Genomic DNA, 22029 nt, shown 5'->3' with positions numbered 1-22029 from the left:
AAAAAAATTAGATAACTCTTAAAAATCAGAATTTGTATTTTATGTGAAATAAAAAGAAAAATCAAAGTTTATACTAAAAGAAAATTGCTTTTGGTCTTTTAAATTTATCTCCTTCTTTTTCTTTCTACGGAGTAATGAGTAATAATCAGCGAAATTGATGATTCACATAGCAAATAAATGATTTTATAAAACAAAATGTTTAATGACTTGAAATTGGAGCTTAATTTAGTTGGATAAGTTAATATTAAATGCAAAGTTGATAAGAGTTGACAAATCGAAAATTCTATTACATAAAGTCTTCTATAGTTTTTTCCCCATTTTGAACACTTTCTGCCTGACATAGACATAGATTCTGCCTGAGAATAAATTCTAGTCAAAGCAAATCATTCCCAACTTTTTTGCCAGAAATTTTTCAATAACATTATGCACAACACTTTTCTATATCAATTTATGACATGATCTAACTACTTTTTGATTTAAAGCATCACCCAGAATGTTGCTGCAAAAGTTACAACTTTTTACTACAGCAGCGAATTCATGTTAGTGAATTGAGCTTAATATACCTTCACTAACGACTTGATGTCAGACGATTCATTTCTTCGAAATTTGGATATTTATTGATAAATTATCGCTTGAAAAACAATGAAGAGAAATATTTAACTTAGAAAATCTTCCATAGCTTGTAATTCAAAGTATGCACACGTATATAAAAATACATGCATAAAATAAACTAAGAAATACCAGACATACTAGTAGTCACTGATAAAGCATTCTTCTTTTAAAAGCTATTCTAGTTTGTTGACATTTGTGTAAGAATCGATTTTCTGTATAATAATTATAAAATTAAAATCTGTACGGTATGAAAACTATAATCTATTGTCAAGTAGTTAAAAAAATATAGATGAAAAAAGAATTTAAAAGATTTAAACACTAAACGAGACTTTATCGAATAGGGTTCTAAAAAATGTTTTATGATTTAGGCAAATGGGCATAATATTTATAATTGGAGCGAAAAATCATTTAAATTAAACTAAATTTATATGCAATTTCGAACGTAGCTCCACGGCTCGGGGGGGGGGGGCTCTGGGAGTTATATTAAACCTAAGACCTTGTTGATATAAACGCAAAAGTTTCACTGCTGTCCCCTCAGCCTCTCCCTAGAAAATCCCATTTCCCTGTATTTGGAAAGGTTTTCCCTAATGTGTGGGCCTTCTCAAATTTTCCCGGATATGTGGCTTATACCAATTCTAGGAACACTTTAAGGTCTAGCCTTGTGTCAAGTTTAATCGAAATCGTTAGAGCCGTTTTTGAGAAAACCCCAAATATCCTGTTTTGGCCTAGAGGAAAGTACCCTTGAAAAAAGACCTAGAGAAATAATGAAAAATTCGTCTGGAATTATGACCAAACTGAACCTATGTACCGAGTTTGAGAAAAATCGGTTGAAAATTGAAGGCTCCAGCTTGGTAACAGACAGACCGACATACCGACGGAAGCAACATTTTTAATAACCACTTTTTTGGAATCAGGGACCCTCAAAACGTGTATTTCCGTTGAAACCCCGATATCGATTTTGTTTTCGATCGCAATACTTTATTATATTTATAATATAATAAAGTAAAAATTCAATTCGATATTTTTATAAAATGGAATAAGTTAATTTAATAAATATGGTGGAAGCGCTTATAAATACATATTACTTAGTGATAACCGATATGTTGCATAATTTAATTGCGTTTCCACCATACTTATACACACTAAACAGAAAAAACACATTATAGTTTTTGTTTCGTTATACTTATAGGTAATATTAAATGTACATAACTTTGTTATCCGTGGCCCTTTTAAAATCTTAGGGTACACGTTTTAGGGGTAAAAAATCAACTTCAAGATTGGTTCTAAAATACTCTAATATAGTCTAACATTTGATGTGTTACTATAGCAATAGAAAAGACCATTTGATTCAAGGAAAAGGTCTCTACAATTTGATTTGCGTTTTATATCCGTATCAAATATATGATTTTCATATATAAAATTTGATAAATTTCTAAATGGGAGGGAACTTTGGACTTAAATTTAATTTTTTTTTAAATTTGGAATTAAAACATGCTTCCCATTCGCACAATTTTCTTGGTACAGCATTCTAAACAAGAATGTACATCTTCATATGATATATGAATATAATTTTATTGAGTTCTTTTATAAGACCCATATACTTTTCAATGTGAGTATAATATAACATAACTAGTTGAAACTCGTTAAAAAATCAACGATACAATCTTTCTATCTGCATGCTGTGTTTTATTTTAAGTAGCATTCTCGCAGAATTATTAAAGGCTGGCCTTAAAAAAGTTGAGAATATCTGCACTCCTACATATGATACAGAAATATTGTTAAATTCAAATCTTCAAACTTTCCCTAAATCTTTCAACTTAATTTTTTCCCAACTTTTAAGCAACCGATTGATTTGAAAATTTGCACTCTTATCAAGAGTATATCACAAAACAATAATTTAATAACTTTGTCCTACTATCTTTACTAGGATTACGAGAGTAAACGATCGATAAGCTTATCTTTATTATTTTAATAATGTCAACTTGAAATATTAATAGTATTCTCGTCGGTCAGATAGTGTAGGGACGATGTTGTCAGCTTCTCATGCGGAAGGTTGTGCGATCGAAATCCATTTACGCTAATAGATTTTTTTTGATTCTTATTTTTCAATCAAAGAGTACATAATCTTTTACTTAGCTAATAAGAAAAGAAATAATAATTAAAAAAACAAAAACAAAAAACACGCATTATTTCACTAAAAAGTAGATAATAATTTTAATTGCATTGAAAAATTCAAAACGTGAGGTGCTCGAAATCTGTCAAACCAGACAATTTAAAGAATGAATGTAGAGAAAACCCCACGTTTTACATTACAATTAAAATTATTATCCACTTTTTAGTAATAGTAATAAAGCGTGCTTAATTTTTATGACAAACGTTTTCCGTACACAACAAGAAAAAGAGCAAATAATTTACAGATAATCAAATTTAATAATCAGATTTCATCAAACAATTCTAAAAAACCACTCCAGCTAAGCTTTTTATTTTAAATAGTTGCAGTTAATCCAGAACATTCACGAAAAACAAACTAAAGACAGCTACAATGCCTCAGATAGACCCCTCTCGTCATTTTTAGGCTAGTCTCGTTTTGAAACAACCTGTCCTTAAACTTTTCAATACAATTTTTGAACTTCAGACATCGTATATTTAATATAATCATTATATAACATGATATTTTGCAGTCATATGTTTATTTCAGTTTATTTTTCCTAGTAACTATATTATTTTATCATCTAGCACAAATTGAGGATAAAATAGGTACCCTACTTGTACTCAGTAAGATAAAATATATTACTTCACTTCTTTGTATATGTTTTAAAAATATTATATTTTATTAAACTATACATATACAAATATATCGGATATTAATTTACCACTTGAAACATATCGGATATCATCAATAATTTAATAATATATTATTATTATAGGCGTATAATATTTTATTAATAAATAATTTATGATTGTTGAGAGACTAATTACTATTTATTGAGAGACTAATCAATTATTTACGTATTTTAATTGTTCAATTATCTCTGTTTCAATTTATTATTCGTAATAGCTGTGCTCGTAGCTTTATTTTTTAGACGTTTCAGTTTTATTTTAAAACATATCGCTTCAAAAATAATACACCTTTTAGTTGGATGAAAAGCGCTGAGTTATATCATAACAAATACACCAAAATTCAGACACTAGCCAAATTTTGATGGTGTGCTGAAGTTCTTGCCTTAGTAAGATGTTATAAATTATTGCTTACTCTTCCAATAATCCAAGAACTTTTCTATTTTCAAAATATTCCAAGAAGGTACAAAGATCAGAATTTTATAAAACAAAAACGATTCGACAAAACAGTAGATCGAAGTCGATATTTCGAGACTTTCGCAGAAAACTATAACTGGGTGTTTTGACCGAATTACTACCTGCCATATCTTTAGTGGTTTCATGGTAAAAAAAAATCCAATTATTCAACTTATTCCAGCTCTTGCACCTTTTTATCATTCATCAATCAAAAATCTAATTTTATTCAAATCTAATAATTTGTTAGATATGAGGCGATTTTTCTATTACGCCACCGTCTAAGTAATCCGCTGATAATAGACCTCTAAGAAATTATCGATTTTCCCGATTTTTTATTAAGAATTTGTTAAAAATTTAGTAAAATGTTTTTGAAATAAATAAATGTAATAATTTAATGATGGTTATTAAAATAAAATTACATTTTTTAAATCGAGCACTTATATTTTAACTTCGAATTATTCATAATAATAATTTAATGGCGGGGTATAAAAATATTATCTTAAAATAATATCTTTTTGAACAAATAATAAAACCATCGATATAATTTCCATTCTTTCATCATTAAAAGAAATAATGAAAAGTAAATTGGAGTGTTAAAAATTAATACGTGTTTAGAAATCCCCAATACTTAAGGTTCTGTACGTTCAAATTTCTTTCATATTTTAGAGCATATTCTTAACTACCAACTAAATCATGAATATATCTGTTTATTACAATTTATAGACCTACTTCTACTCCGAAATAGAAGCCTCTTACATACAAGGACAGAATATCCTATTACTGCTATTCCAGTTATAATCACACCAGAATCAGAAACTTAAAAGTTAAGAAATATTCATCCTTGTTTAAAATATAAACCTGTTGAATATATGTTTATAACATATATGTTTCTGAATCTTAAAAATTAATCAAAACTTAATTTGTAACACAAATTACGCCACTTTAGGCACAAAATTGTGAAACGACCCCGAAATAGGTCAATTGCAAAACTATACAAACGTTCATAAAAGAAGGGGTAAATTCCATTAGAGAAAGATCTAATTAAGATAATGAAGGGTTCCTCCATATCCTCAAGAACGTTGGATACCATATCGTTTTCTCTCTTTTGGTGTCACAAAATATTTTCCACATATTGTGACCAATAGTTATTTACATGCATTTATTTTGAAATATAACTAAGAGGATATGATTTTAGAATAAAAAACACTAAACATGAAAGACTTCTAATTTAGAGAAAAAATATTGGCATGGTAAACTAATCATTAAAAATGGTTCTTACTTTTTGTATGCAACACTATTCGAGTATTTTTAATCAAAGGTTATAAAATCATTAGCTTCTATATTTAAAAAAACTCAGCTCAATTAATAAAAGCCTCAAATTTAAAAAAATAAATAATTTATGCATTATTTTTTAAATTTATAGCCAAGGTATAAAATTAAAAGTTTTTTTGTGTGTAAAAACTTCAATTATTTGATGATTAAATTTTTAGATTATAATACAGATGAATGTACACCTCGTCTCAATGGGAGAGATCGGATGGGGTGGTTTATGAGCTATTTGGAGCGTAGAGAGATGAGGTAGTTTGTTGTTGTTTTTTTTTCTATCAAGGGTGTCTGTGTTAGGTCTAGAATCAGGCTTAGTATTGTTAGAATCCCTCCAAAACACCTGCTTTACCTACTTTAGATAATTTTTATTAATGTTTACTTCCCAATATATCGGCTTAGTTAACTTTTTTTTCTTTTTGACGCTATTTAGAAATTCAAAACTGAAAATGTCAGGTAAATCGCTTATGGATTAGTTATATAATAACTAAATAACTAAAGGCAGTATCGAGGGCCACAGTTAACTACCATTAAATCATTGGTCATACAAAAACAATTCAAAAATGATTGCTGATTTAACTAAACTGTTTCCCATCTCGATTCTGCTATACTATCTTAAATTTAAAACCAATTCAAAAAAGAGCTAAGAATTTGATATACATACACTTTTGCTTAATAGTCTGCCTGGACCAAAAAAATATGTAAAACTCCTACGCTATTTATCATTTTTGTTCCAATATTGCATCTTATCGGTAGTTTCAATGGTGTAAGCGTCAAGATCCAATTTGCATAACAAATAAAACAAACCATCGTTAAATCGTTATTTTTCGAAGTAAACGTGGCTGAGAGCTACCGGAGTAAGCTATAAATGTTTCTTGAAGAGATTCTAGCCTTTGATGTGAGTGGCATCCAGATCAAAGTTCCGACCCATTTTTTGAGTTGGTCTGGTCTATCGTCTGAGCTAGCGTCTTTGAAATTCGTTCTCAATGAATATTCATCAATCTTGCTTAATATTCATCCATCTTGCTGAATATATAAGTCCCTACCTCTGAAAATTTTTGCTGAACTAAAAGCTATCAAACTACGTTCTTTACAACAATTACTCAAATTTCCAGTCGTTCTAAATTGACTGTCAAATACTACGCATAGCTCTAGATCGAAGAGTAATATTCATATTGGTTTAATTATTTGTAGGTACGTCGTACGTAAAAAAGTTTGCGTGTTTAATTGTAAAACCCACTCACAACTCATGTTTGACCCATATCGTATCCTTCATGTTGTTATTGAAAATAAAACAAGATTACCTCTACATACAATCAACCCCATGCATACATACGTACATGTAACAAATTTTTGATATCGGATTTTAACACTATTTATATACCAAAAATATTAGTATCACACACACATGAAGAAGTTCGTCAGGGTCGAAAAACCTAAGAAAGTTAAAATTTTTGTTTTCACCATAGGATCCCGCATTATTAGATAGTAAAATGGCTTTCTGTAAAAAACTCGTTATGAATATATTATAGTTTTAGTATATAACTAGGAAAATGACTTTCTCTGAAACTTTTTCAAGCCATCCAAAAATATTATAGAGATCGTTTTCAAAAACTCTCACGTCCACAAAACTTTTTAACGAGTAGGTTTCGAGCTACGGGTGATCAAAGCTACACATACATTATTGTTATATAGTCCTTAGCTCGATAACTAATCGTTAAAAAATTTTGTAGCCGTTTTTGATCAGAAAGAGCTTTTGATCAAAACTATCCGAAGAACATTTTGGGGTGGTTTGTAGCTCGAAAACTACTTATTCAAAATGTTTGTGGCTATGAGAGTTTTGATCAGAATGATCCAAAGAGCATTTTAGGGTGGATTAGAAAAAGTTTCACAGAAAACCATTTTCCTTCGTAATTTCGGGTGGTCCTTTACGATAATCCGTTCAACTTGGCGAGCTTTTGCAATACGTACTATTAAAATGAATAAAATATAATAACACTTACACGACTTTTCCAATAAAAAACTGATGGAGCATTTTTATCTGCCTCACCAATAGACGTACCGAGAAGTCAGAGTAGCAACTTTCCCGCCAGACATGATTTTGTTGTAGATTTTGTTGACTAAATATGTTTTTATGTCAAAATTCACTTGAATTTATGAAATTTTTAGAGAGAGAATTTCTGATTTGTCCACTCCAGACCAAAAATTCTTCTTTTTTTTTTGACCCTAGAGCCAAAAACTGCGCCCATGACGTCACCGTCATACACGTTATGGCATTGAATTAACCACTGAGAACATTTTCAAACTTGAGTTCCGCTACAGATTAAGATTAAAATTTCATGAAAGCTATGAGAAAAACCTAAAAAATGGCAATGAACCTATTTAGGGCTTACCTAGACAACTTCCGCTTGTGTATATTACCATATTATTGTTTTCATGTATGAATTTTGTTACAATAAATAATGCTTTAATTCAAGGTTATCATGTCAGGTGAACATATACCGAAATATATTTTCGATATTGGTTGGATATTTTTTGCGAATAAATTTCGTTTTACTTATAATAAATTAAAATGCTTTATAGTGAAGGTCTCAGTTGAAGAGAGTTGAAACTTAAATTCACAGATATGTGCTTTCCTCAATACATTTAGTGAACTATAAAGGTTTGATGCCATATGCTTAATTTTAAAAGATTGTCAAATAAAAGCAAATCCCTGAACATCAGCAACAAACAATATAAGGATTGAATGATGAAAAATGAAAAACACGTCGTCAAAATTTTTCAGAAATTGTAATTGAAGCCCGCGTTTTGTTAAAAACAACCGATCAGCTTTATTTCGAATTCTATTAATCCAAAATTCTAAAAAACTCTTAAATCGATAAAAAATTTTTATAATCGATCCTTATATTTTGATTTCTCCTTTATATTCTGTTCTTATTAAAAGAACAGAACAAAAATGCCAGTGTATTTTTGACACATTTTATTTAATGCCCTTAAATAATTCCGTGATTCGATTTATATAGTTCGTGATATTTAAATTATCACACCATATAAAACAGGATGTCTTCGAATTTATTTACAAATTACAATTAAAGGAAATAGAATATTTAGTTTAGGAAATAAAGAATAAAAATAATGGTGTCTCATAAAGTTTAGTATTTTGTTTTCCGTTCTCAAAATTTTCGAATTATTTATTGTTTGAAGGTACCAATGCCACACATTAATCAATTTTATACAGATTGTAAACAAAATCATTGAATATAGCAATTATTAACATAAACGAATTTTTATTAGAGTAAAAGAGTTATTTTTATTAACATTTAATAAATGATTCAAGTTGATATTTTGTTTTTTTATACTATTTTTGCAATAAATTGGGTATCTTCCAAATATTTCTTGTTTGATTAATAATATGCTTCCCTTCTTTTTTTATTGTATGCATGTTATCTCGATTATACTAAAACGGATTTCTTGATATACTTTGTAATACGTACCTAAAACATATTATATTTTATTATACACTAGCTGTACCCCGCATACATTTTGAAGTGATACACAATATTTTTAGATTTTGTACACGAATAAGTAAACATAGGGGCGTCTCTAGAAAACTTTACCAAAGTTTTATCACAATCTGATCAATGATTTAAGAACACATAGAGGACAAACATACAAACATTCATTTTTATTTATGAGTAAAAATATTAATTAGAAACATTTGACATATATTATCGGCTTTTCTCTACGAAAAATGCGAAATCAAAACCTAATTAAACAAAATATATACTTAATAAGAATATTTTATTTTTAAGCCACGCTACGTTTAACAACCTAATCAATAAATTAATGTTTATTTACGCTTATTTGACTTTATGGAATATTCATTTTAATAAGAAGATTTTTTTCATAAAACATTTTCAGTTTATTAAATTTTGATATTTTTCGTGTTCACAAATTGAAACAATTTAGTTTGTTCGATAAACTTTGTGGAAAAAATTTAATTAAACACAATAAATTTGAAAATTTAAATTGTCTGTAAAAAATAGAAGTAAAAAAATTTGAACTCGTTTCATAGAAAGATTATTTTAAAAAAATTATATAATTTTTTTACGTTATTCTATTCGTATTATAAATTTTTCGCATTTTTCATCATTCTGATATAGATTTTTTTCTTTTAAAAGAATTTCACCTTTGTATTAGAAAACGAAAATCAAAATCAAAAAACTCGAAAACATGCAGGGGTCAAATTAAACAGATGTTTCTAAACCTATTGTTCTACCATTTGTTAAAAGATAAAATTGTTAAGGGAAGCGGGTGGGTAACTTCTAGTTTTAATATAATTTAGATATACAATAAGGGACAACATTCTTCTTTCTAGGGTAAATTCTAATTCTATTCTAAGTTATCTTCCTAAACACGCATGACTAGAATTAAAAAGAATTTTATTATCACACATGATTACATTATCCATGATAGAACGGAAGTAATTTAAGGTAATTTTATAACAGGGTAAATTTTTGTGCCTAAAATATTATAATGGAAATAGTCTACATTTTTATAGTACCTGTATTTCTACACTCCATGGTGCAAGACCATAATTATACCATAAAGAAAAAAATAATTGTTAAATTTAATGCGTTTCTATTATGATGTATTAGTGGTACAGTACGTTGTTTGATTCAAGGTTGATGTTTCTTTCTAACTTTATCTCCTCAACATTTTATGTTCGGTTTAAAATTTAAATATGATATAATTAAATATCCACCAATAAACAGTGGTTTAGGTATAACATGATATGAAACACAAAACGAACAGATATTACTTGAAAACAAGTGTATATGGATAATCATTCTCTCGATTACTTGCCTCTAGTAGATAAACTTTTCTTCACATTTTTGTTCATCATAGATATGAATATCAGTAGAGCTAGAACTATAGAGTGATTCAAGGATTTTAAATTCAATCTGGGATCCTACACATTACCCTAATATATTAAAATTATAAAATTAGTTCGAAAACAAGTGAAAACAGACAATTGACTGAGTTAACTGTTGAAATATGCTGTATAATGAGAAAGTGTTGAATATCAGTGCTTGCATTTTTTTTTTATAAATGGGAAGAGTTTATAAAACACATGTTTGCTCATAGCGGCCATTTATTTGTTTTACGAAAATTTCGAATTTTTTCGTTTTTCGATAATATTTTACAAGACCACTAGCTGAAGCAAACTGCAAATTTTCAACTCCCTATTATAGTTTTGGAGAAAAAGGACACCAAAGTTTTGTCCTAATTTGCTCCTTCACGTTTAAACAGTGACGTATAAGAAAAAATGTTTCAAACAAAAGTTGTAGATTTCTTTATAATGAACATTTTTTATACTTAAACTTTTGTTCTATCTCTAACGGTTTACAAGACCCAATTGATCTATGTTGCTCATTTGCGATTTTACTTTTTACGTCCAAAGTGTGTCATAAAAATTTCAACTTGATCTCTCTTTTCGGACAAACACAGACGGACAAACAGACAGGCGGACTACCGTAAATGGGTTAATTAGGTGATTTTATGAACATCTATACCAACATTTTGTTGGTAGCATCAATATTTTTGAGCGTTACAAAAACTTGGTACTAAACTTAGTATACCTTGATATATATTTCATATATACAGGGTATAAAAAAAAGGTAAAAATATACTAAAGAAATATGCTTGACATATTCACACACACAAGAATATTTGCATATGAAATATTCATGCGAAACATGCAAGTTGCAGTTTGTTTTTTTTTTTTTTGTATACGTTATTTTTATAATAAGGTAAAAGGTTAAATTATTGACATGATGGTGGTAAACGGATATCATACGACCTTCAAAACGTTTGATTAATGACTTCCTGAATATAATTAATGCTATGCATTCTCATTTACTTTTATAAAAAAAGAGGACGGTAATTATAAATAATGTACTTACTTACATTTTAAAAGTGTTTCAATCAAATCAGAATATTCATTAGCTTGTTTTAAAAATAAATGATACAAAATGGCTATTAGGTATTGTTTGATTATAATCTGAACATTATTTAGAACTATAGGCAGGAATAAATGAAATAATTTAAATGCAATCAGTATAATAAATATGAATTTGTACTGACAATTTTCGACTAGTTTAAAGAGTCTTTGCATCAATTAGATTTACTTTTTAACACGCTTTTATTAGCTTAGTATGTATCTATGTAACGGAATCTCTGAATGGGATTTATTCACACTTATCACACTTATCAAGGACCAATGATAATACAATATGTTAATAAGTTTATTCGATTTACTAATTAGGATCTTTAGGATTAACGATTAACTAAAATATCCCTGATGGTGGAAGCGCAGATAACACTCCATAATATTGAAAAATAATAGTTTAAAAACTAAAAAAAAAAACTTAATAAATTATTGAAAAAAATTCGTTGTGCCGGACTAATTAAGGATGTAACATTTACAGAAATTTAAAAAAATATATATTTTCAATTTTGATGGTGAATTATGCCATAACTTATATAAGACGAAAAGTAATAATAAAATTTTTCGATATCTGGGGCAAATTAAAAAATTTAAAATTTTTCAAAATAAAAACATTTTTGTATTATTTGATCAGTTTTAAGTATAAAAGTATTCGTGTGATTTTTTTCTCTAGGCGTTAGTTTCTAAATAAAAATTCTTGAAAAATTAAAAATGCAATATTCGATTTTAAGACAAATGTGTTCTTTTTTCAATCTCTAAGGGAATTTGCTTAGCTAACGCAGCTCCTGCATTACGAATTTTTTTTTAAATATCTTCATAGTTCCTGCATTTTTAAATATTGTTTGACTATTTCTAAGATTTAATATTCATATAGCTTTTATTTATTTCCAGATAATTAAGTAAAAATAACTCTTCTAATGGAAATTTATATGATAAAATCACGATTTCATCATTTTGGATATCCATTTACATCAACATCAACATCCACCACAACAAAACGTACACCAGAATTTGCACGTCATACAACCATTGCAACACCTCCAACAAATCTAAAATCAACCGCCACCGATTCAAATCCAACCACAACATACTTTCATAATCAACAAACAACGACAACAACGGCGCCCTCAACAAATCAAACAAATACAATAAACTCAACAGGAACAATCAATAATGACTCATCGTTTATTACATTTTTGGCGAATGCAACAAATAATTATATTAATAATACATTATTATTATGGAATCCACAAACAATTACAAATGAAACGGGTTTTATCGGATCGTCATCCGTTAATTATACGTTATACGATGGAAATGATCTATCAAATATTGGCAATAACGTAACGTTTGCAATATCAACGTCGGATGAACCGATGTTAAATTCATGGTCATTTTGTTTAGAATGGTCAGCTGCACAACATAATTTATTCCAGTTTGCTAATTTGTGTTTTGCGGCAGCATTTTGTGTTCCACCTAGTTTTAAACAAAGTGTTCTTTTAGTTAGGTAAGTTACTTGAATAAATAAAAATTTGAAAATTCTAGGATGAAAAGTCTTTTGCCTTTTTTCGATTTGGCACACCCTTTTTAACTGAAACCAAAAAGAGGGATGTTCTAAGTTTGATCTCTATGTGTGTCTGTATGTCTGTGTATTTGTCTGTGGCATCGTAGCACCTCAACGGATGAACTGATTTGAATATTTTTTTTTCATTTGAAAGGTAATTCAAGTGCAAGTTTAGGGTTCCATACCTGAAACAACTATAAAATAGGCGTGATCCACAAAATCGGTTCAGTTTGGAGAATGCTTTAAGGCTAAAGGTAACTTAATGAAGTGTGTTCTTAGATACGTTTCAAGAGCGAGTTTAGGGTTCTGTACCCGAAAAATTTTTCGTGGGTTTATATTAACATACGACTGCCATGACTGCCATGTTGAGCTTTAGCGCCATTAGAGATTTTCGCAATTCTGCCACTAAACAGGAGTATTTACATTTCGAGGAAGTATATGGAAGTTCATCCAGCATACATTTCGGCAGTGCTTAAAAACAATCCAAAGACATTATTGACACTCAATTTCATTTCAATTTTGATATAGATTCCTAACCATGAGCAGAAATCTTAGTCAAAACAACGTTTATTCCTTTCCTTTACTAGTTTCTACTGAGCAGGCTCAGGTTAAATCCTCTTATTTAGACGGGTTTTTCAAGCAAATATAGGATCTTTCTCGCAGGATCTGCTGTTGTCATAGTCTTTGCATTCTTACTAAAATGGTTCAAACAAAACTTCCAAGAAAATTTTAATGCTTGCGCCAGATCACTGAAACGCTGCTAGAAACTAATTTCGTAATTTAATCTATTTTTCTTTTTTAGAGCGTTATTAGGAATAGGATTTACATTTTGTATATTTTGGGGTGGAATGGAAATATGTGCACCCGATATACTCTTATGGAATTTAACGTTATCACTGTTAAATATATTACACACAGTTATCCTAACATGGAGATTTCTTCCACCTGCACTGACCTTAGAATTAACAGAGTTATATTTAAAAGTAAGTCTTTTCTCTTAATAATATTAAAGAAAAAAAAACACGTAATCTTGAATAATTTTGTAGGTATTTAAACCGTTACGTGTAAGTAAAAAACATTTTAAGGAATTAGCACGAGAGGCCAAAGTATTAACATTAGAAAAAGGAGATATTTATGCTGTTGAAGATGTGAGTTCAGCGGATGAACGATTATCAATCTTGTTGAAAGGCAAGTAAGTAAGCACTGAATTCTAGACTCAATAAATACATTGGTAAAGAAAAGGGATGGCGAACCAAAGGCACGCGTTTCATTAAGGGCACGTAACGCAATATCTTGAGCAAACCAACGACCACAAATTTCACTATGAAGTAGTATATTACGAACGAAATATTATATTACAAGTGATCCTACGAACGCGCGCTGGCTCATTTATTGTAACAAGGAAAGAGTTGCAATTAATTGAAACAGAAAGATTAGCAAGCAATCTAAGTAGAAATATTAATAACAAAATCTTGGAAACATGGACTTCATTTCCAGACGCATTTAACTGTTTGAAGAAGTATTTATTTTCAAAGATGAATAGCATTAAAGACTCGTTTAGGTTTGAGTTGATAGTAATTAGTATTATTATTTTCCCAAAATCACGTCAAAATTTTTAGCGTCATTAAACATTTCTTCAGAGGAAGTGGTACGTTGATATAGAAAGGTTCGCCACCCCTGGTAAAGAAGATTATGATTGAATGTTACTTTTGCACTGGCTCTCTAAGATTAAGGAGTACAGTTATGGCTACTTGTTTGTTTGTCACTTTATAACTCAAAAAGCATTCATTCAATCATTTCACTCCCAAATTATTTCTCCTTCTTTTTATTTTATTCTAACTTGGCTTTGATTATTTACTAGATTACGGGTAACGTGTGACGATACACATTTACATTTCATATATCCACATCAATTTGTTGATAGTCCTGAATGGGAATCAAATCATGAACAATCCGATGATGTGTTTCAAGTAACAATCACCGCTGAAGAGGACTCTGTGTATTTATGTTGGCCTCGAATGCGTTTAGAACGTGTATTACGTCATCGACCCACTGTTAAAGTTGTTTTAGACAGTATTATAGGTAATTTTTATAATTTCTATTTTTCAATCTTCTGTAGCTAATGAGCAAAACGTACTTGTTGTCTTTTGCACACTTTAGCGATGAAACTTCCTTGTCAAGGGCTTAACCAGACAGTATGCCAAGAAAGGGTAGGATGGTGGAATAAATTAAGAATATATAAATTTTAAAATTTATAAAATCATTCACGATGACGAAAATTGAAAATGAATTGTGAATCAAAGAGCGATTCGCGATGACAAAAATGATCGAGTAATTGCAGACTTTCGAAATTCGATATTTCAGACAGGAATTTTGTATTGGACATTAAATTACTGGCATTTGGTTAAAAATTTTTGCGTCATTCGTGTGGGCAATATTCAACTGGATCACCTTATTCCCATTAAGTACGAAATTATATTGTTTCATGCTCTGAATCTAGAAAAAGACACTTTCCTGGCTATAAATGTACGAAAAAATTGTCCTTATTTTTTTACATTTTCTGCCATTTGATGAAGTCTTGCTGTTATAACTTCGACCTACTTCTGGATATTGAATCCAGAAATAAAATTTTTCCCTCGTCACCTTTTGTAATTGCCTGCAGTCTTCCACTGAGGTCTCAATCAAACAGTTATGTTACGCCTGCTTAGAAAAATTTCACTGTAAGTGCTATTTATGGTTTGAGCTCTAAGCTTTTTATTTAAATATGTTCCAAATTTTAAATAAATCTTTGATATAGATTTTTCTATAAAATTCACGTAGGTGTTATAATTCAAATATGGTTTACTTCCTCAAACGGAAAAATAATTGACAATCTTTTCTTTTTTTTTTTGTATATGTGATTTATATTTTTAAATTGGCAGAATGAAAATAATATAAATTTTAATTTACAACTTCATAATATTTTCATATGGGCACTATTCCAAATTTATAACATAAGAAAATATATCAATTATAAAATTGCATTGCATATAATTGTTTGCCAAGAAATTGAAATAAAAACCTGACATATAAATTAAATAATATACTTACATTTCGTTTTTCTATATTGTTAGTCATATTTCTCGAAAAATATAGACTTATCTGATGTATCGAAGGTCAACGAGGAGGGGTAAGGTTTGTTATAAATCCGCTCCATGACCCCCTAGGACACATTTTATATCTAGCTCAATTTTATGAGGCTGTAGAGGTACTCAAAGCCTGCGAAGATTTATAGATATTTTGATATAAAAAGGGACATATTTTGGGGAAAGTTGGCATCTCAAAAGGCTCTTCCTTGACAGTACTCAATTTATTACCAATTTTCAATCTTTTAGCTCACTTTAAAGTAGCTGTACAATGTGCAAAACTTGTACATAAAAAAAAAAAAAAAAACCGAAAAGGCGGTTTTCTCCCTGTAAATCTCCTTCCAATTTCCGCAATATTAAGGTAAATGGGGAGGCTCGTTATATTTAGTGGAGAAAAAATAGTGCACTGTGTAAATATCTCTTGTTTTCAAAAAAATGTCATTTCTCTATGAAGCATTTAATGATGGGAAAATTTGACCTTAATGATGGAGTTCTATTTCTAACGAGTTTTTCTTTTTTTAGGAAAAGATATTACACAAAAATTATATTCATTAAATGAACATTTAAGAAATTCTAGAGAAATAGAAACTGAAAGACTGAATAAAAAAGCGAGTTATTGGATGTCACGTAGCTTATCTGTGGATGCTGTAAATACTGGAACACGAGGGCATGTAAGGTCTGCCGCATGGAAATCTGAACAATTACGACGGCCAAGCATCACTTGTTCTGATAGTAAGTAATCATTCCCTAGAGGTACTGTGAACGTTGGAGAAATCCGATTTTTGGTCAAAGTTACTACAGAAAATTTTGTTATCCAAATAGGAGACAAATTAATTTTCTCGCTTTTTCCCAATCTTTGTATATAGTGTAATTTTGACCCAAAGAATACAATAATTAGGTTTATTTAACGATTAGGTGGGTAGTTTCTGAGATATCGACCTAAATATTATATTCAGTAGCCCCAATTGACCCTCTATAAACCTGCACTTGCTCAACAATAATAAAATATCAGCCGTTCGATGTTTTGCCAAAAGTTTATGACATATATTTGTAGTTAAGAAGCATCAAAATACTAAAATATTCGTAACAAGAGAAAAATAAACTTCTTTTTTTTATTCCAGATAATTCACCGCTACGCCAAAAAACACCACAATGTTGGGTTCCATTACAAGCAAATCATTTTATGCCAACATCACCATTTACACATCCTCGTACACCATCACTTCTGCATTCACAGCAGCAACAACAACTTGTAACGCAACCGTTATTACCAGCAGCAACATCGTCATCAATACCATCTGGTGAATTCACGTATCCATCAACTGATGGGCTCTTAACGGTACCACCACCGGTAATAACAACAACAACATTAGAGAAACGTAAACTATTTCGTAATTCATTTCGACGTAATAAAGAAACAAAATCTCAAGTAAAATTTCAAAAACAAGTGCAAGAAGTTTGTTATAATAGCTTACCTCAAAGACCTAATTAAAACACAACTGTATGTGTGTATTATGTAATGTATTTTTTTTTAAGCCGAAATTCTTTCCCTATAGGATAAGTCAATTTGCGACAATCTTTTAGGTGAGAAAAACTGAGCCTTGAAGCCCATTCTGAACCAAGAAGCCACTACTCTTTGAAACACTTGAAATTCTTCAAGAACAGGAAAAGAGATTTGACGTCAACACATTATAGCTCCAAGAGGTCATCAGTGACAGAGGAGATACGCAATTGTTTCTTCCTCCTTCTCTCTGTAACAACTTCTAAGTCGTGATCAGCTACTGTCCCATAAAACTACAAGGATACCATTCAAGAACAGCAAAAGAGGTTTGACGTCGATACATTATAACTTCAAGAGGTCGTCAGGGACAGAGGAGATAAGCGATTGTTTTTTCCTCATTATTTCTGTGACAACTCTTAAGTCGTGGTCGACCACTGTTGTTCTTAAGCTTGCGTTCTTGTTCTTGCTGTTCTTGCAGGCAGTGCAGAAAACATTATTTTTTCTTTTTTCTCGCCGACGCCAACATATTTTAACTCCGAGGAGTCGTTAGTGACAGAGGAGATAAGCTATTACTTTTTCCTCTGTGGCAACTCCTAAGTCATGATCTACTGCTACAGAAAAGGAAAATGAATTTCAATTTTTAGAAAATACATTACATAAAATACAAACAAATAAAAAAAACACGACCAAAAATTTATGGCCTTTTTTTATAAAGACATATATAAACATTTCGTATTTTAATAAATACAAAAACATACTTATTGTAAAACAGTTGAGAATTTAAAAACCAATTTGTATTTTTTGTATTTTTCAAAATAATGTTACGAGAGTTGGCAACGGTTTTGAGAGTTTATTTTAAGACAGCTGAATTTTTGATATATCTTTCCTTATTGAAATTATATAGCGATGATCATTTTCTTGGAAGTACGGCTTGCATATTAGACGGATTTTGCAACTACCCAGTTCGCCACAACGGGATGCCAAATTGATTTGGGAAGGCTAAAAAAAAGAAGAAAAAGACAAAGTTGTACGAGAAGTACCTCGCACAAGAGGGAGCCAAGTTGATTTATAACACTAAAAAAAAACAAAAAACGGCGCCGTTTGATTTTCGCATCCCGGTGAGAATCGCATTGCCAGTGGTCCCCGTCATGGTTAACCCGGCTCTGATCCTTGCACCTGAATGTGCGTTTGTTAACGCAATCAGTTTTCTACCAGGCATATTAAAATTACATCCTTTGATTAAAAAACTAAATCATATTAAAATTACAGTCATACTAATATATAATTATTAGAATAGCATCTGGCGGGTTGTTATCAATGAAGGAACTGTCTGGCCGTGAAAACTTATATTACTTAAAAAAAAGTGAAAAATAATTTGAAAGTCGACTATTTTCACAGCTTTTTACTGCGACTAGTAAACACAATAAATGCAACCGGTCTCGAATGGCAGACATACTTCATCGCTACTCGATTTTAATAAAAAAAGACGTCTCCAAATTTTAGCCCCCTTGAAATCAACTTTTTCGTGACGTTGCTATCAAATCAGAAATTTTATAATGTTAATCTAAAAAAATATTATAAATTCAAAATTGTATTAAAGCAAAAAAAAAAAAACAACAACAACAACAAAATACTGGCTTGCATAGTGAAAGTAAATTTTTAGTATGCCAAATGAACAGTCAAACATTCGCTACGCAAAACAGCAATTAATGAAAGGCTTATTTTATAGAATTTGTAGTGATCTCTTTATAATTGGTAAATGCTGGAAGCAGTCAAATCCTTTGCGTATCTGACTGGCATCATTAACAACTAGGTTGCTTGCACTATGCACGCCGAATATTATTTAGGCGAACATCAGACAATAGCGAAGATTGTCAAGTATCAAACGGTATATAAGTAAGTGACGATTTAGTACTTCTCTCTCTCCACTGTTGTGTGATGTTTGTATTTAGCCGCAGCTTAAGAAACAGTTTTCTATAAGGGTATCTTTTTATTACTAAACAAAATTACAGAACTTCAGAGTATGAACCCAATTTTTGTAAGTTTTAAAAATATACCGTTAAAGAATATTTATGTACAGTTTGACAAACATCTCTCGTTGCCCATTTCAAATATATGAAGTAAGAAGAGTTTTTATGGACGTTCTTATGTATGAAACAAAGAGGGGATACACTATATATGTATGTGTACATCTTCAAGTGATTAACAAGTGATGAGACTGACCGGCTGTGTTCATGTATACACTAACATAACCACAGATCAAATGATATGATTACGCGAGTATCGCACACTATACATTGTTTGAAGACTCTTTCTTTGTCTTATACATAATAATGTCCAAAACTCTTCTTACTTCATATATTTTAAATGGCTAACGAGATGGTTGCCAAACTGTATATCTAACAAATTAGACACAATATAAAATTGAAACACATAGAACGAAAAGTCTTATTGAACGAAAAAGTAACGATAGTATTGTATTAAAGATTTTTTGACGCTAAATGAGCATTTTCGTTCTTTGTGCATATTATTTTGATATGGGATATATACGAGGCCGTTTTAAAATTAAATTATTAAAATGGTGTGATTGCATTAGGACACACCTTTAGTACATTGCCCACAGGGCGTCACCGAATAACTCTATCTACTCTACAGCCTAGAGTAGATAGAGTACTTCCCTTCTTCAGACTTTTCCGCGAAAAAACATTCCTCCAGGAAAGACTGTTCTGCATCACGTTCCAGCTTCTTTTTTCGGACTGCTCTACCCTAAGTCTTCCTTTCCTCCGACTTTTCAGCAAAAAAATAATCCACCGTATCATATTTCGATACTTTTTAATAATTCCAATATGTTTGCTGGCCTTGGCTTCCTTTCAATTAATAGAATGTGGCCAGTACAAGAAACTTTTATCGCAAAAAACAATCAACTCAAAGGCAAGTGCAATTGCATTGTTTTAATACTTTTGAAATAGTCTCCTATAATCCCTTACTTATAATCCAATAATGATTAAAACGTTAGTTTTAAGATAGATTTGCTTTATTACAATAATATTTTTACATAAAACAAAAAAAAGAAAAACTATAATCTATAATAAAATTACCTATAATAATGTGAAAAACTGAATGTATAAAAATGAAATTTTCTTGTATTTAATTACTAAAATAACATACCTACCAAAAATGTGTTTCATGATAACATGTTTATACATTTATACATTTGTATCTTAAATATTGTGTCAATCAATGTATAATTAATTAATGTCTGATTTCTATGATTAATCGTACAAAAATTTTAATTTTACATTTATTTAGAAATTAATTTCATATTTCAGCGCGTATTTATATTTATGGAATTTTAGACATTTTTAGAACATAAAGACGCACGTTTCTGGTCTTCTTCTTTACTAAGCGCGTTATGAAAAAAACGATGAGAGTGAACTTTTATAATGCGCCCGCACAAGTTGACGCAAAACTTTATGTTGAAGTTAGTTACAACTTTTTATCACCATGAAGTAATTAGTCGATAAACGTATCATTTGTTTACATTATTTATAAATTATTATATTTGTTATTACCGAAGAATTATAACTTCTTACGCGTCTACATAAGAGAAGCTAAGTTACACATCCTTTTTTTCTTGCTGTATAGAAACGGGCCATGCCCGAAAGAAGGATCGAGATCTCTGAACTGAATGCCGCGCCCGGCACCACTTACATCAATTGCCAAAATTCCCCCAAAAAGCATTTCTAGCATTTTTCGATAATATTCATTCACGTTAATTTATAAAATATATTGATTTAAAATGTTTGTTTCTTAAATCTGAGCGTCATTTACGTTAATACAAAACTTGGACCGATTCAAAACAGGACCGAAAATTTGATGTGCATATTTGCTTAGAAAATCTTTCTAAAATATATCAATTTTGTTTCAGTTTTGCATCTTTCATCGATAGTAAAAACGGCTTCAAGATCCAATTTTCGTATAAAAAAACGTTATTGTTCGCGTCACGTCAACGTTTGAGAATTATCGGAGTAGATTAAAAATGTTTTCTGCCGGGAATTCTAACACTTAATGTGAGTGGAGTTAAGATTCTGAGTCCTAATCCATTTTTCGGGCAAGGAAATGTTCTAGTATGGGGTTGTATAATGGCACTTTTGTTCACTTTGACCAGAAATGTTCAGTTCAAACGCCAAGCGAACGTTGTTCAAATTAAAAAAGGAAATAATAACCTATAAAATATAAATATGGTATCGCTTAACCTCTGTTCCAGTTTTTGCGAGTGCAAGCAAACTAACTTCGAAGAAATTAATTTCTAGAGTTCTTAAAACAACATATTGTGGTATTTTATTTAAACAGTAAACAATTTGTTAGCAGTGTTTAGAAAGATGTTTTGTTTATATTACACAAATTCATTTCAGAAATTTATGATACTTGAGTCTCTGAAGATGCATCTTCACTATACTCATTTGTTTTGCTACCTGGTAAGACCCGAGTAGCATCCATATCAAAATTGACGTGAACACTCCCAAAAATCCACAAAAATGCATGACGAAGGCAACTTAATGTTTACTTTAGCTAGATCAGCATTCCAATCATGATAGAA

At 30.2% G+C, this 22029-nt stretch overlaps 1 protein-coding gene across 1 annotated transcript; it reads left to right on the top strand.

The window, feature by feature from the left end:
• Positions 1-12156: 12156 nt before the first annotated feature.
• On the top strand, positions 12157-17725 carry LOC123293291 (popeye domain-containing protein 2-like). The gene is made up of 6 exons (XM_044874063.1): positions 12157-12746; positions 13606-13786; positions 13850-13995; positions 14665-14885; positions 16451-16660; positions 17050-17725. The coding sequence occupies exons 1-6, from the start codon at positions 12157-12159 to the stop codon at positions 17418-17420; spliced, it is 1719 nt and encodes a 572-aa protein (XP_044729998.1). The 3' UTR covers positions 17421-17725.
• Positions 17726-22029: the final 4304 nt, after the last annotated feature.

The sequence above is a fragment of the Chrysoperla carnea genome, chromosome 1 (assembly GCF_905475395.1).
Source record: "Chrysoperla carnea chromosome 1, inChrCarn1.1, whole genome shotgun sequence".
NCBI lineage: Eukaryota > Metazoa > Arthropoda > Insecta > Neuroptera > Chrysopidae > Chrysoperla > Chrysoperla carnea.
Note: the sequence above shows the minus strand (reverse complement) of the source record. Positions and strands in the feature narration are given on the sequence as shown.

Excerpts from the sequence above, each read along its gene's own strand:
- LOC123293291 (XM_044874063.1), top strand. The coding sequence starts at position 12,157 with ATGGAAATTTATATGATAAAATCACGATTTCATCATTTTGGATATCCA. Across the intron at positions 13,787-13,849 it reads TAACAGAGTTATATTTAAAA|GTATTTAAACCGTTACGTGT; the intron begins GTAAGTCTTTTC and ends ATAATTTTGTAG. Across the intron at positions 16,661-17,049 it reads AAGCATCACTTGTTCTGATA|ATAATTCACCGCTACGCCAA; the intron begins GTAAGTAATCAT and ends TTTTTATTCCAG.